The 17169-nt window shown below is 26.8% G+C and overlaps 1 protein-coding gene across 3 annotated transcripts in view; it reads right to left on the bottom strand.

Moving 5' to 3' along the window:
* The window catches only part of LOC127280558 (uncharacterized), a 122628-nt gene extending 105797 nt beyond the window's left edge, over nucleotides 1-16831 (bottom strand). Inside the window, exons 1-2 of one of the 3 annotated variants that reach the window (XM_051303612.1) lie at nucleotides 16579-16831; nucleotides 8867-12264 (exon numbers count right to left, since the gene is read on the bottom strand). In XM_051303612.1, coding sequence (XP_051159569.1) covers nucleotides 8867-9019 — 153 coding nt within the window. In that variant the 5' untranslated portion in view covers nucleotides 9020-12264; nucleotides 16579-16831. Of the gene's footprint in view, nucleotides 1-8866; nucleotides 12390-16578 lie in introns of those variants that run through there. The other 2 variants (XM_051303613.1, XM_051303614.1) reach the window with 2 other exon arrangements.
* Nucleotides 16832-17169: the final 338 nt, after the last annotated feature.

Below are 17169 nucleotides of genomic sequence, written 5' to 3'. Positions count from 1 at the left end.
TTTTTTTTTCTTTCCAATTCGAAAATAAAATTTTTTTTAGTATTATTTTTATTCACTATACAAATCTGATAATTTTTCTGTAATTTTTCCAAAGAAAAAACAATTTGAAATTTGAAATTCGCGCCTTATTTCCCAAAATAGCTTACATGGCGCGTTATTTAAAAAGAAAAGTTTTTTAATTATTTCTAATAAAAAATAATTAATTTATCTTTTAACTGAGTCAAGAAATTAATTAAGAAATACAACTAAAAAAATTCTTTTTCAAGGTAACTCAGAAAACAATGCAGAAAAAGAGAGGTATCACTGCAAAGGTAGAAGTATAATGAATTTTTTTTTTTTTAAATAAAAACAATAATAAAAGTAAAAGAAAGTGTTATCAGGCGTTTATGAATAATAAAACCTCGTGTCTACACCCGGGTCACTTTGAGAGAGAGAATTATTTCACATTTATTTTATAAAATTCAACCTTTGTAATTAAATTTCAGTCCGCAAGGGAAAATTTTAATTATCCACGACAAAGTATCGACTAATAATACAGAAAAGCAAAAATGATTTTTATTTATTTTTTTTTTTTAATAAAAAGAAAACAAATCTTTTTATAGAATATGAAAGTATGCTTTTAATTTGTAAATTATGTTCATTACACTCAATAAAAGACTTGACTGGAAAGTGGCTTTCCAAGCTTTTAGCCTCGAAATTAACACGCTTTTCACTTCCTCATTTTCAACATTAACGCTTCAAACTTCACGTGTTTCCAAATGTGAAACGTGTTCGTTATTAGAGTAGCACGTTTTCAACTAATTTTAATTACTCGGTCTTCAAGTCAACGTATCATATTTTGACGTTTTTTTTTTTTTTTATTTCGTTAATTTAAAAAACAATGTTAGTACGAGGAACGACAAAAATTTTTTTTTTTAGAAAATTTCATTATCATTAAGAACACGTTGTCATTCTCTGTGGTGGATATACATTGTCAATTGAATGAAATAAATTTCTTCTAAACTTTGTTTTTGTCGTGCAAATTAAAGGACCTAAGTCAACGTCCTACGACCTTTGCACGTGCGTTGTATACGTGCGGAATACAAATGTATAGAAATATAGGTATAGATAAAATGCGAAGGCTATAAAGAGACGTGGAATGGTAAAAGAAGAAAGGGGTTTGGTTTGCCGAGTCACATAGTGTGGCTGGGGTGTGGCGGAAAACCGAAGGGGGGAGGGGGTAAGGGGTAAAAGTGCCTCTCGGCTGAGGCAAGTCAGTCCTAATTAAAGTACTGCAATATCACGCAACGCAACGATAACCAAGAAAGCATACAAGGCAATCAGTCGTGAACAAGTAATTTATAAAATACTATCCTGATATATTTTAATTTTTCCCAATTATTAAGTACTTATATTATACTTTAAGTAAATACAAAATTTTCTATAACATTAACAAAACGGAAAAAAGTAATTAATATTAATTTTAACAACGTAATTAAGTATAGCAGTTATAAGTGAAAAATTGATTACAACTTTTTTATCAATATTTATTCGGATTTCTTAAAGGGGTGTTTAAATTTTCTCGCAGACATTAAATATTTATCGTAAAATTATAGAAAATATTATTGAAACTATATTTTAAGTGAAGAAAAGTTTAAAGAAAATTGAATTTACTCTAACCGAGCAATTTGCTGAAAAGCTTACTTAAACAAACAGTGTTTTCAATTTTTAAAAAAAGCACCTGTGTACTTGACCATAATTGCAACACTTTATCAAAGACTCAATTTTTATCCATTAAATATTTTCTCAGCTTTTATTTTCCGCAGCTGTTCTGTTTAAAATCAAATTTTAGAAGTCTTTTTTTTGGGAAAATAATTTTAATTTTTGTAAAAAAGGTAATTTTTAAATTAGAAATATTTTACCGTTAATAACCATGATCAAAAAATTTTTTTTAAACAGATTAACAATAATTAAATTCATGCTACGATTATAGGGAACAGTAGAGCTGGGGCCTTTGAAATGTTGCCAAATTTGCATTCGAATGCCCTGTTCATCACTTGCTATTCAAAGTACCCCCTGGAAATTTCTCAGAGATTTCATTTACATACAGTCGAAACTGATTAAAGGATACGAAAAAAAACTTTGCTTATATATGTATATACAACAAAAAGCAAACTTTTCATTTCCGCGACACATTTACACACAAATTGCGTCTATTCAAACTAACGTCGATTTAGATAAATTCTTTATAACTTACTTTTAAAATTCGTTATATAAAGTTTTAATTTTCAAAAGTTAAAATGATTTAAAAAAAATTTTTTTTCATAGTGTAAATTATAATAAAAAAAAAAATGTAAAACTTTATTTTTATAATTCACGATGATAAATTTCTTTTCATTGTGAATTAATCAGTAGGGGAGACCGAGGAGGAAAGTAACAGAGGAGGAAAGTAACAAAGCTTATAACTTTTAAACAAATTATCGGATAGACATGGTTCAAACATATTTTTAGTCGGCACTGTTCCCCCTTCCTCCTCCATAGTGTGTCCGAGCCTGACAAGAAAGGTTAGGTCTGATTCCGGTATGACGTGCAGAAAAAACGTCAAAAGTAAGTTTTCGTTCAATTTTTCAAAGTCTCGTATTTCTTTAATTTTATTGTTTTTCAAAATATGCCTTTCGTTATTTTGTAGCCTTATTATCTGTCTTTAAGTTGTGCTTAAACAAACAATTTAACATTTGTGTAGTTTTAACGTTTTTGTTGACATACAAGAAAAAAGCGACCGAGGAGGAAAGTAACACGCTACTTTTCTCCTGTTGTCGATATTGTCCATGTTTTAACTAATGATTGAAGCAAATCGTATTTAATTTTACGAATAACAGAGATTTATTTAAGAAAAACCTGTGATCTAGGTAAGCATAAAATATGTTTAAGAAAAAAAATGAGCTAAATTCATAAAATGTTCGAAATATGTGCTAAATATGTCCCAAATATGTGCCAAATAAGTATAAAGTGTACTTAAACTTTTATGTGTTCCTAATAAAAATATTTCTAATTAATAATAGTCATTAGTCTAAAGAATTTTACATAATTTTATACTGTTACTTTCCTCCTAGGAGCTTGTTACTTTCCTCCTCGGGGGTGAGGAGGAAAGTAACAGATGAAGAGCTTGCGTAAAAGTTATACTGTGAACTGTCAATTTATTATAAATGTTTAATTCAAATTTTATTTAAAAGGTGAATGTCCAAGCTTTCATTTAATATATTGGACAAATTTATCCGACAAATATTTTTAATGCTAGCATAAAAAAACTGATTTTTGTTACTTTCCTCCTCGGTCTCCCCTATTTGTAATATAGCACAGTATTCAACCACAATAACCTTTTTTTTATTTACAACTATTAATAATAAAAAAAAAACTCACCGTTGACACGCCGTCGACCACGGAGGGAACCTTCGTCTCATTATTATTTTTTTGATTTTTAAATAAAAATCACATTATTGAATTACACATATGTTTTAAGTCTGATCCTCCTTTTAATTTAATTATCGATATTTTAAAGCCAATTTTACCATTTTGAACTGAAAGACAAAAGAAGGCATTTTATTTCTTTGTCTTTATATAATATGAAAACAGAACTATATATAAAATACGGGCGTGCAAATGTTTGTCTCAATTAACAAGAACACTTTTATTTTAACTTATTTTCTATTTCGTTTGTTTTAACGAACATTTTATAGAGACAATGAAACAATAATAGTGAACGATGTCCATTGTGCGCTAACTTTAATTGCATAATTGTCTTTCATTTCAAGATCAAACATTACGAGTTCCCTCTTATTCGAGTAAATAAATATACACTTTTCCCATATAATTAAAAATCTAAAACAGTTAAGTCAGAATTTCTTAAAACGACCACCTAGAATTAAATTTTTTTTTTTTTAACCTAATAAAAATGTTATATTTAAGATATTATAATTTTTATTTCAAAAAATTTGTATTTAAAATAATTTTTTATATTACAAAAATGTCGTCTAGGTTAGACTTTTAAAAAAGAAGGGAAATTTTCTTGGCAATGCAAAAAGCAGAGAGATAGAAACAGAAAGGAATAATAATATTTCTTCTCGGTTTATTTCGTTGGTAGTGAATAAAAAGGTTCTTTGTTCTTTAAAATTTTTCAAAAAAGAAAGTGGTTTAACGACCTGGCGCAAAGATAAACTCATTTTGTCAAAATTAATTGCACTCTTTCTTTGTCTTTTTTTTTTACTTTGAAGAAACAAAAATACACAACGAGAGAAAGAGGTCAGAAGAAAATTTGATTCTCTCTTTTGTAAACGAAATAAAGATGTTAAGAGGGTAAAAGTAAGGAGAAAAGGGTGATGTAAAGAGTAAAATGATGTAAAGACGCGACAAGATCATTGCTTTATTTTTTGCCCATTTCGATATTCTCGATTCAGTGAAATTTTCTCCATTTTCCTCACACCGGAAGTCATATCATTTTTTTTTTAATTTTTCACCTCACTGAACCAAAGTTAAATTGATTATTGAATTATTTATGTTTTAGATATATACTTTTGTCAAACTGCCAACGAACTGATTAGTAACATTTTTTTTTTATTTATTCTTACTCCATATATACTTTTTACGGCAAAAATTTAAATACATAAACTTTGCATTTAATTAAATTCTTAAAAAAACATTTAAAAATATTATTTTAAAATATTACTTGTAAAATATGAATATTTCAAGATACATTTCGATAAATAAATACTATTATATAATAGTATTTATTTATCGAAAATATATAACTTTAGAGAATCAAATTCCCTTGCAGCGTGTGTATACATGTCTAGTGTACATATAATTTAACCGAACCTAATAGCTTTGGGAGGGGTATGCTTGAAACAAGTTTTGCATTTCAAAATAAGGAATCGATTAAAAATTGTTTGCTTCTTTTTCTTTTCTTTAAACGAAAACTTGAATGATTATAACAAAAAATTTTCTTCCGTGTATAAATAAAGAAAAAAGAAATGAAGAGTACACACGGTTTTCTGTAATCTCGACTCTCAATTCCACGATGTATAATTAATCAGGTCAAACTCAAATTTAAACTAATTAATTTTACTAAGTCACGAGAATTACTGAAACGAATTTCAACTCTAAAACTAATAAAAGTTTATATAAATATTGATTTTATTCTTTAACTTTTTCATTTTTAACCATTTCCATAAAATTAAATGACTTTTTTTTTCGTTTGTATTTTATTATTATTTTTTTAAGGTAAATTATTACTCTACTTAATTATTTTCTAACACTCAACAATTAATTTTATAATCATTATTGAGTTACTGTTCTAAAAAAAAATGTTTATTACTCATAAAACATACTTAGTTTTATTATAAAGAATAGAGAAAATCTATCTATAAGACAAAATTCTAACTACACATAAAAGGTATAAAAATCGAAATATAAAATGCAAGCCAGCGATATACTTTCTATACTATGGAGAGAGAATAAAAATTCAAAGCTAAAGTTCAAAAATCTACAGGAACGTTTGGGAATCCATTTCATGTTTTGCAAATTCTACAATTCAATTTTTAGTTTCAATTACGAATTATAAATAAAGATTTATTATTCGTGAAAATTGATATTAATTAATTTATTGAATAATTAATTATAAAAATGAATTTATTAAATAATTAATTAATTTAAAACTAATAATATAAATGCAAGTAAAATCATTGTCTCGTAACTTGTGGAAAGACCCTAAACGGGACCATTCTCCATTGGCTGTTTTTCAAGGACGCGAAACAGCCAATCGTTGATAATGACCTTGAAAAATAACCAATAGCGTAAGCGACAGTTTTTTTTTTTAAACTGAATTGTAGAATTTACCGAATTAGAAACGAATTAATTATAATAAAGAAGGTAATTAGAATATAATAAACAATAATCAAAAGATATAATATATATAAATATGTATAATAAAACGATTACCAAAAAAATGCAACTAGAGTATAAATTTTTCGACTGTATAAAGGGTATAAAGTGTATATTGTGTAAAGGAATATGTGGTACGAACCGATGGATGTTTTTTGGGCATTTTCTACGATTGCACACTCTTGAAACAAGTTGTGACATCCAGACTCGAGGCTGCACACAAAAGAAATACTTGTTTGTACAGAAAACGCGATTTTATTTTTTTAACCATTATTAATTTTATCTGTATATCTATTATATTTCTATATATAAATATGTAAAAATATATTTAATTTTATAAACATTTAGAAAAAATTTATTTTTATCTATTTTATAGATTAATTTTTTAAAAATTAAAGTAGATACATAAATTTCCTTTGAGTAAATTCTAATGTAAATAAAAAAATTTTAATATTAAATAAATATTATATTTATTTTTATATTTTAAATTAAAAAATAGTTTCGTTCAACGGATTTAATTTAAAAGAAAATAATTGCAAAACCTAAAGTGTGATTTTTAAATGCGTGTCATCGGAATTTCGAAAGTACCTAAACTTTGTTATGTTCTTGTAAAATGTTTTGCACTTTTTTCCAATGTTATGTCAATTTCAGTGAACCAGCACTCAAATAAACAATTTAATTTATTTTCATTTCCATTAATGTTATATCGTAAATATTTTTTATAGTTTTAAATTCCAAATGTTAAACTTTTTTTATATTCCTTTTAACTAAAAAAAATTTGAAAAATAAACCTTTTTCTTGTATTATAAATATATTTATTAAAATTTATTTAGTATTATTTATATTTAATTATTTATTATTATTTTCAAATTATTAATATCCTTACAAAAATTAGAGAAAACAATGTAAAAGTATGTAATTTAAAAGAAAATAAAACGCATAAAATAAAATTTGCCATTTTCCATATGTGGACAATTACAATTTATATTGTATATGAAAATATCATATACTTTTATGAAAAATTGTGATTCTTATCGCGAATGATAAAAATAAATTGAGGTAAATAACAAAAAAAAAAGTTACACACGAATAATTGGGTCAACTTTTAGCTATATGTATGTTTTGTGAAAGCACGCGGAGAATAAAAGATGAAAAGCAATTAAAATGATATCCTTCCTATAACTCTGCATCCACAGAGAATAGCAATAATTCATGAATTCATCTCACGGAAACTGACTGCTTTCGACTAATTACACAAATTTAACTCAAGTTCGTTTTCTTAAGAGTTTAAGATTGAAGCGCACGAGTCAAACAGTTGTTTCTCGAAAATGTATATATACACATATACTGCTTATTTTAAGTGGCATTTATTATTTCAGATAACACCTGTTATCTTTCGTTTTTCTATTATAAACTATTTTAATAAAATTTATTAATAATAATATAAAAATATTGTTGAATAATAATTTTTTTTATAATCATTAATTATATTTGAAAATATCGAAAAATAACTGCTAATTAAATAATTAATTAATTAGTTCGTTAAAAAATAATGATAATAATAATAAAATATAAATGTCTCTATAAAAATAATTAATATTATTGTTATATAAAAGTTAATAAATTTAATAATAACTCAGAAAAACTTTATATAAAAAGTTTATAATCCGGAATTTCTTTGATATAAAAGAAAAAAGAAAATTATTGTCCGCGAAACAAAAGAAGTTTATAGATTTCAGAATTGTTTAGAAGTGTATGTATGTGTGTGCCTGAAAGTTTTTTCAACAAATTCGCACGTGAAACGATATCTTTTATGGGGCTTAATTAAAGTAATTAGAATTCTCAATTTGATTTCAAGTTTCCTCGTTAATGTCGTGATACTGAGAGAGTAATAAAAAAAAAAAAAAAAAAAGTTGTTGCAAAAAGTGCAAATATAAAATAAAAGCTAATAGAATTTGTCTCAAGAATTATAGAAAATAATACTTAAAACTTATTTCAAAAAATAATTAAAAAATTTTTTTGTATTTAAAAAAATGTTAAAAAGGTTTTGTTTAAAAAAAAACGGGAAAATAATATATGTGGAATAATTAATTAGCTAATTTCAAATCTTACTAATGGTCTCAATTTCCTTTGCCATCACGCGATCTTTAAATGTTTAAACCTAATCTTCATAAAACTAATTTGTATCCGGAATTGTCATTAAAATTATGCTCGAAAATTAGTTTCCTCTGAGTTAAAAATAAACCGCGGAAGTTTTCAAAAATAAGAAACAGAATAACAAGTTAAAAAAAATCTTTAAAACATTAAAAAAAGAAGAAATAATTTCACTCTTTGTATTTGCAAACAATTTTATATATAATATAACAAAATTCGCGTTTAATCAAATTTTCATTGGGACAGATTTTCAAATAACCGAATTTTCTTATAATCAAATTTTTATTTAATCAAATTTTGCATTTAACAGAATTTTTATTTAACTGAAATTTTATTTCACCGAATTTATGTTTGACCAAATACCGAATTTGCTTCTGATCTAATTTATCCGAAATGCAACCAATTTTTGACCGAATTTTACATTTAACGAAAATTACCGAATTTGCATTTGAGTTAAATTTTATTTTACGCCTGAATTTTGTTGATCAGAGAATATTTTTTACTTCAATGAAAAAATCTCCCCTATCGCCAGGAATCGAACCCTGGACTTTCAGTCACAAGTCGAAAGCACTACCCATTGAACCACGTTACATTATGAGAAACTTTTTTGTAAAACTAATTATTCTCCTATGAGAGACAAATCTCAATGAATGAAAATAATTGAAAAATTAGTTTCAAATCTGTCTATAGTGGAAAAATAAATTTTCTTTTTTCACTAATAATATAAGATTTAAAATTTCATTATTCTTTTTTTTTTGTTGCTAATAAAATTTGTTAAATATAAAAATCCTCTCACCTTGAGATTAGAAAGGACCGCAGCGGGATCTGAGGGGGTCCGGGCAGAATTAGCGTGACTAGTCGCACCGTAACTCAGCTGATGCTGATAGGTGGACAAGATCTTCCGTTGAGCGCTAGCCTGTGCTCTATAAGCCGACACGGACAACTTCATTTCTTTATCTTGCCAACGACAACAATAATTTTATGTTGCCTCGTGCACCAATTTTCACTTCCAATTTGCATCCTCATCATCATCCCTTTAAATTTATTTTTTTTCGCTATCCCCACGGTCAAAAAAAAACACTTCTTCACAAAATTTCACTGGGGTTCTTTTGGAGAAGAATTTTTGTTTTTTGAGAAAGAAAAAGAAAAAAAAATAGCAGCACTCTTGTAAAATTCTTTTAATACCACTATATTGAAATTTGAGAAACACGCTTCACTAATCCAATAAGAGAGGAGAGAGAAAAAAAAGGGAATCCCTTTTTTGCGATGCACCCTCAAGAGAAAATTAACGACTCCCTTTTATAGGTCACGAGGTTATACCCCACATTCCGTTATTGCTTCAGCTCTCTTGTTATCGCTTATGTTTTATATACCTTGGTTCTTTTTTTTATATATATTTATTGGTTTGTCCATACACCTCCCTCTTTTTGGATTTCCTGCTGACTTCTTGATTGAGTTCTTTATATTTGTCCTTTTCGAGGATTTGACAACTATTTTTCAGAATGGTGAGAAAAAGAGTGTGAGATAGAGATTCTCGCCTGGTGAATTGACTTCCTTTGTTCCGCTTTTCTTGACTTCCTCACCTTCTAAAGGACTCTTGGAAAATTCCCTTTTTAAACGGAGATTCTTCTTGAAGGCTTTGTCAATTATCTTTGTCGGGAGTCTATAACTTTTTGTGTTCGCGTTTACCTTTCAAGTTGATTTTTGACTTTTCCTTTGGGGAACTTTATATCTTCTTTCTTGTTTGTTTCCTCTATTTTATTTATTTAGTCTTCTTTTCTTCTTTTTTTTATTGATTAGATTTTCTTATTCTTTTTTTAGCTTCTGAAATTCGGTCAGAATTTTTCTTTGCTGCTTTTTCTTCTTTTTACTAGCAATGCATAATTTTTTAGCTTCTGTCAGATTTATTTCCTGCTATTTCTTCTTTTTCTGATAAACTTATCTTCAGTTCTCTTAGCTTCTTTCTTTAATGCTTTTTCTTCTTTTGATAAATGTTTTTAGCTTCTGTCAGCTTTTTTCTTCGTTTCTTCTTATTACTTTTTTAGCTTCTGTTAGCCTTTTTCTTTATTTCTTTTTGTTTTGCTTTCTTCTAACATCTTCTTTATCTTCTGTTAACCTTCGACTGTTTTCTTCTTCTTCTTTTAGCCTCTGATTGACTTCTAATAGCTTCTGTTAATATTTTTCTTTCTTTCTTCTTTATTTACTTCTTATTTTTACGCTTTACTTCTTTTACCTTTTTCACTTCTGCCTTTTCTTCTTTATCTTCTTTTTTCCGATTGACTTCTATTATTTTTAATTAACTTCTTTTTCTTCTTCTTCTTCTTTTTTCTTCTAATTACTTTCCAGATATTCCGTTCGAAGTAAAGAATATACTTGTATATTCAAAGAATACTCTGAGAGAAATTTTTTTTCGCAAATTAATTCAATTTTTTTTTTTTGTTATTTAATTTGAAATAATTATATAACAAATATGTTAATAATTATGATAATATTTTATAATAACTGAAATTGATTTATTGTTTTTTTAAGTAATTTTCGAAAAGAAATAATTCAATTAATATAAATATACATATATTTGTTTCTCAAAGAATACTTTGAATACAAAGTACTTTGGGTTCACTTATTACTTTCTTTGAAGTTATTTTCAAGATGATGTACGTTCTTTTCGCTGTTTCTTTCACTTCAAATTTTTTTCGCTCGTTATTTTTCTGGTCAGTGATTTTCTTTTCTGTTTATTCGTTGTTTTTTTTTGTTTTTTATCGTTTCTTTTTATTCTTTTTCGTGTTTGTCGTTTTTTTATTGTTTTTTCTTCTTTGTCTTTTTTTTTAGTTCTTTCAAGTGTTTGTAGTTTTTTATCGTTTGTAGTTTTTATTTTTTATCTTTCTTCATTGTTCACAGTTTTTTCATTCAAAAATATTCTTATTTTGCTTCTTTTTCTTCTTTCCTATTTTCCGTATTATCTTCGAGAAACTATCTTTCTTCTTCGTTATTTCCCAAAGACTTTCTTCTTTCTTCACTGTTCCATTTCTTTTTCTTCTTTTTTTCTGCAGCAACTACACTATTTCTTCTTTACTTTTTTTCTTTTTGTCTCTAAAAAAATTTCTTTTTATTTCTTCTTTTTTGTCCCAAAAGAAAATTAGTTTAATTTCTTCTTTTTTCTAAGATTTCTTTCAAATTCTTCATTTATTTTCCCCTTTCTTTTCTTAATTTTCCCTTTCCTCTTTCTTCAGTGACCTTATTATAGGGTTTATTTTTTTCTTGATCTCTCTCTCTCTATATTTGCTTAAATGACTAAATCCTCGGTACTGGCAACGTCTCAAGGAATATCAACTTCTTATATATCCCAATCTTAATTTCCTCCTCTTCTTCGTCTACTTCTTCTTCCTTGTTCTTTTGAGGACAATAATTTCCTTATCTTCTTGAAGCGTGCACCTTCTGGCTGGCTCGCGCACACGGTTATTTCTTAAGAAAGACCGTTAATGATTTCCCCTGAGGGTATATGTATATAGAAGAAGACATTCATAAAAACCCTTTCGCACTTTTACATTTCAGAATTATTCTCGAATGTCCTTCCTTCCTCGCGGGAGACTCAAATTGCGAAACGAACATTCCAAGTTCGTGAACTGAGAGGACATTAGGTTGCACTATATATTTTTTGCATATATATATACATGCCTTTTCTGTTTTCCCTCGTTCTTTTTTTTAATACTCAAGGGTTTCCCGTGGGTCCGAGAATCCGCTCTGATTGGCGGAATCCCTCGGGCCCAAGGACCCCTTCTTGTTCGGTCATTTTCTAAATAATCACTATTTTTTTTTTAATTTTGTCACCCGCGTTATTTTTTTTTTTTGTCACTCGCGAATTTTTTTTGGATTTTTTCACTCGCGAAATATTTATTTATTTTTTTGTTTAGAATTCCGTATGGAAGCACTACACTCGGAGATTGAAAACTCGGAACTGAGGGAATGTGGTTGTGATAGGTTTGTGGCACTGGAGCGTAACTGGATTATTTGCAACTATATAACGACACTGGATGCATCGAGAGAGAGAGAGAGAAAGACATCGACTCGGTGACGACCACCACGAGGTCCGGGTGCCACGCCTGATGCGCTCTATATTCAACCCCCTATATGTATATATGTATAAGTGGATTAAATATTATCATAAAACTACTGCGAAGGGCCTCAATGACCTGCCTATACAATATACACACACCAGTTCCATAATGACTTCTTTTTTTTTTTCCAACTCAAACTAGGGTTTCCACAAGACGAAACGGGATTTTTAATAATGGTAATTAATTTTTGTTGTTCTAAATCATAATTTCAGATTTTTTACATTATGAAAAAAAAATTTTTTTAATTAAAAAATGGTTTTAGATTCATTTTTGATATAATAAAAGTAATAATAATAATGATAAGACAATAAAAAAAATTATTATTTAATAATTAATTTAATATTTTTTCATAATAATTTTTAGATTTAATATTAATTTTTAATTTAGTTTTATTGAAAAAATGTTAATTTGCCAATTTTTAATATTTCAGTTAAATAATGATGCTATTAATATAAATATTGATTAATATGTAAAATTATTATTAATGTATGCCTAATAAAAAAATTATTTCATGATAAATATTAACAAAAGAAAAATCAATATTTCAAATTGCGAGAAATAATTACATTTAAACGATGAGTGTGAATAGCTTTTGAAACAAAAAACACTTAATAATAAATCGTTAACAATACACGGTTAAACAAAGCAATAAATTATAAAATTTATATTCAAACTTTATATTGTACTTCAACTCATATACATAAATAGGTTTTTCTTTCTTTTTTAAAACAAAAAGTCTATAATCTGAACTAGTTATGATTGAATAAAAAAAGAAAAATTAAAAAACAAAAAAATATTCTCCAGATATTTAAATATAAAATTACGTTTGTAAAAAAATTGAATTAAAATCTTTATCACTAAATGGGGAAACAAATTCTTTTTCTACAAAAAAAGAATGTAAATGTTTATAAATGTACATACATGTTTTAATTCAATTAGTTAGTATATAGTATATTGATTTTTCTTTTTATAAATAATAAATTCTGCAGTCGTTTTTTTTTTGTATTTTACAAAATTTTTATTATTTCTCGTTTGTAATATGCGATCACGATACGAATGGAAAATGAAGTATTTAAACTTCATATCAGACATTGAATTTTACTTTTATTAATTTTTTTTTCACTTTTTGCCTTCAATTCTTTTCTTGGCATCTCTTCGTCCTTGAGGAAATTTCTAATATCCTTTGCAAACTCCTTTACTGTCTTTTACGTATATATTTTTTTCCGTAAAATATTAACGATTCGTGTGGTATTTATCGCGTGTGAATTATATATAGAAAATTACAAATCCTTACTTGACAATTTTCCCAAATTTACTAATCAAAATTAATTTAAAGTAATTAACTAAGAAACAAAAAGGAAATTTTTTATTTTTGAATATTATTATCAAAATTCATTTTTAATATGTTTATTATTATTTATTTATATTATTGTTAAATAGTTATAAATTTAATGTAATTTATTTTTAAAAAACACTTTTTTCAATTTTTTGTTAGTCAATAGACAAAAAATTGGTAAGTGATCTTTTAAATTTCGCGCCAGTGGCGCTGGTTATTTTTTTAGACGATTGGTACTAGTGGGTACCATCTGATTTTAATGGCTAGGAGGCCTAGAAATAAGAATTTATAACCTAAAAATTCTCTAATAAAAATTTCTTATCTATAAGAAAGCTATCGACCACGTAAGTATTTAAATACAATAATACGAAATTATTTGTAATATATTATATTATATAAAAATCTAAAAAATATTCTCATTAAAGAACAAATGAGAAATAAATAAAATTAATTAGAAACAGCAAAAAAGAAAGTTATTGTAATTGGCAATTAGAAAAATTGTTATCGATTCGAATTGGCGTGTTTAGGGGAAGGTTTTTAGTACTTTGGATAAAGTAGCCTTGGACTGAGAAGGTGTCTCTGGGGCCTCTCGTTTTACGGACGTGCCTCTTGTTCCAAGATAATTATATAGTGACGTCAAGAAAATATATGTATACATATATATATAAATTTTTTTTTCACACAAACCCTTACAATGTATATTGGGCTCAAGACCTAAAAATAAATAATATAGCTTTACCTAATTATTGCACTGAATTAGCGATTTAATGCCTCAAAGAATATTCGTCGTTTCGTAAACATTTTTCACAAAAATTTATATATAATAATATATTCTGTGTTCTCGCCATATGTCCCAGCGACTTATTCATATTAAACTCGACCCACTTAACCGGATACAGTTTTCTAATTTATAAAATCAATTCGCGCCATGATAAAAATACTCAAAAATTATAATGCATTTTATTTTTTTATTCATTTCTTCTTTTTTTTTTGTTTGCCCTCCTCGTTAGCATTCGTTGCACTCGTTCATTTTTATCTGAATCGTGATTTTAGAAAATTAATGAAAATTCGAGGTTTTTTTTTTAATTCCAGTGTGAAATTTGTATTTTACATTTTATTTCTTACTTCTTTATTATTTTTAATTATTAATGATAATTTATTTAAAATTTATTTTAATTTATTTTTATAATTTACTTTTATTTATTTTTATTTTTAAAAAATTTATTTTGATAATTTTAGAAAATTTTTACATTCAATTCAATCAACTCTTAAGTTTATTTCTTTGCATTATGATTATTTTCAAATATCCTGAATAACTCGCTGATGTTTCTTTATTTTATTATATATATATGCTGCTTTAAATTTATTGCGTATGCACATATTTTACTTTTGCTCCTCTCTTGAATTGTTTACATTTACTAGAAAAATACGTAAAACGAAAGAAACCGTAAAATGAAATAAATTTCCATAGAAAATGTTGGATAATAATGAGAATAAGAAAACTCGGTTAAAAGTTTTTCACGTCTTTTTACATTTTTTGCATTTTATATATATATATATATACAAAAAAAATCAAAAGAAATAAGTATGCAAGTAACAGAAGTGAAATTTAGTTTTTTCGTTAAAAAAAATCCCTTCTCATGAAAATCACACTTTTTTTTTACCAAATCCCCATGCTTATAGAGTTTTCAAAGAAAATGAAATTTAATAAAAGAGTTGAATTGAATGTGTGTGGTGTACTTTTCTTGTGCGCGTTTGTGCACAATAGTGAAATCGTCGCTTTTACCCAGTGTGCACAACTTTTGATAAATCCCAATTCACGGGGTAAAGTCGAAAAATCCGCAGTTTTCTCAAGGACGAAAAAGAAAAAGAGAAAGAAACTGCTTGTATATAGGAGTTTTTCAACGATTTAGGAAAAAACTTTATCCGTGAATCACACTTTTTTGTATTATAACCGGAAAAGTCGCTTCGAAAGTCTGCTTCTGACTCAGAATTTATATTGCTTTTTTTTTTGTTTGTTTGAAAAACCACTTGACAATTTTTCATTTTTCGACACTTATTTTGCTAGCAAATATTGATATTTTTATATTTTTTATTAATTTTATTTTATATTGATTACTTTTTAAGTTTCGTTTCGTAAGCCTCAAAGTTAAAAATAAAAAAAAATTTACAAATTATTTTTTTTTATTATTTTTTTTATAATTCATAAAGTTTTTAATTAAAAGATTACATTTTCTTTATTTTTCTGCCTTTTAACAAAAAAAACCAAAAAAAATACCTTTTTTGCATTTCAATTTTGCTGACCGCAAAATTGTATTTTTTTTAGGGTCAATTTTTTACAGGGATGCTTTATTTCTTTTATATATTCAGCTCTTGGCGTGTTCAATTTTTTTTACAGTCACTCTTGTTTTATATATATATAATATTTAAATTTTATCTTGTTTTTATAAACGCTATATTTTAATTTTGCTTCTATATTTTAATTTTAGTATTTATTTATTTAAACATCTTTTTTTTTAATTGAATAATTAATATTCTAATTTAAAAATTATATATTTTAATTTTAAAATTCTCCACCTTATTCAATAAAATACTCTATAATATTATATATGAAATATTTTAATATTATATGAGAATTTATTGTCATTTATATCGAATTTCGATTTTTCAATAATATATTCATTAAATTTCTGATTCAATTCTTTGCAAAAGAATGCCAAAAAAAAGGCTAGAAGAAAGAAAAGAGGTAAATTTTCAAAAAAGTTTGGTTTTTGAACCAAACAGGTTGAGAAGGTAGAATAAGGGTAGGGGGGGGGGGGTAAAAATGGGTCGTGTCGTGTCGATTTATATCCACCCGCCACAACGTCGGAAATCCCTCATTTGAGTTGGAAAACTTTCGGAGGGGGAAAAAAAGTCACACGGATATATGATGTAAGATAAAAAAGAGAAGTTGATGAAGAATAAAAGGATGAAGAGGAAAATGGTGTTTTGAAACTGTATAAGAAAAAACCTCCGAATAGATAAGAGAAAATAGAAAAAAAACCCTAATTCACTCACACTTATCCTTCGATTTTTTTTTCAAACTAACACTTATTTTTGTTTCGAAAAAAAATTTTTTTTTAATTTATTTTTTTCTTCAATTTTTGTTTTAAAGTTTCAAAAAAAAGGGCCCCCCCTGTTTTTGTGATGGGACACGCACACGTGCTAGTACCCCAAGAATGTCACACTACACCCATATTATAGAGAAAGAGAGTGAGAGAGGACCAGAGAGGCGGCGAGGGTGATTTAACTGGCGCGCAGTCCTCGCGTACTCTGACTATACATCCCCTCTCTACCACACCCACGGATTAAAAACCGAAATCCCACCCTTCACTTCTGATGTGAAAACCGCATGCGCCCTGGATGCTGACTCTGGACCACCACCACCATCACTACTAGGATGAACATTCCAAGAAGAATGAAAAGGAGAAAGAATGTTCGTCTCACTCACACACTTGTCACACTCAAACCTATATTAAATGCTCGGGGGGATGATTGTCAATTTTCACCGAGAGGCTAATAATAAAGTCAGATTTCCCGCGAAGATATTCTTTTTTCCTCTTTTTAATACAGACGTAATAATTTTCAGGGGATTTTAATTTTGAGGGA

The sequence above is a fragment of the Leptopilina boulardi genome, unplaced genomic scaffold, assembly GCF_019393585.1.
Source record: "Leptopilina boulardi isolate dan_hultmark-lab unplaced genomic scaffold, ZJU_Lbou_2.1 LbouV2_248, whole genome shotgun sequence".
In the NCBI taxonomy this organism is placed as follows: Eukaryota; Metazoa; Arthropoda; class Insecta; order Hymenoptera; family Figitidae; genus Leptopilina; species Leptopilina boulardi.
Note: the sequence above shows the minus strand (reverse complement) of the source record. Positions and strands in the feature narration are given on the sequence as shown.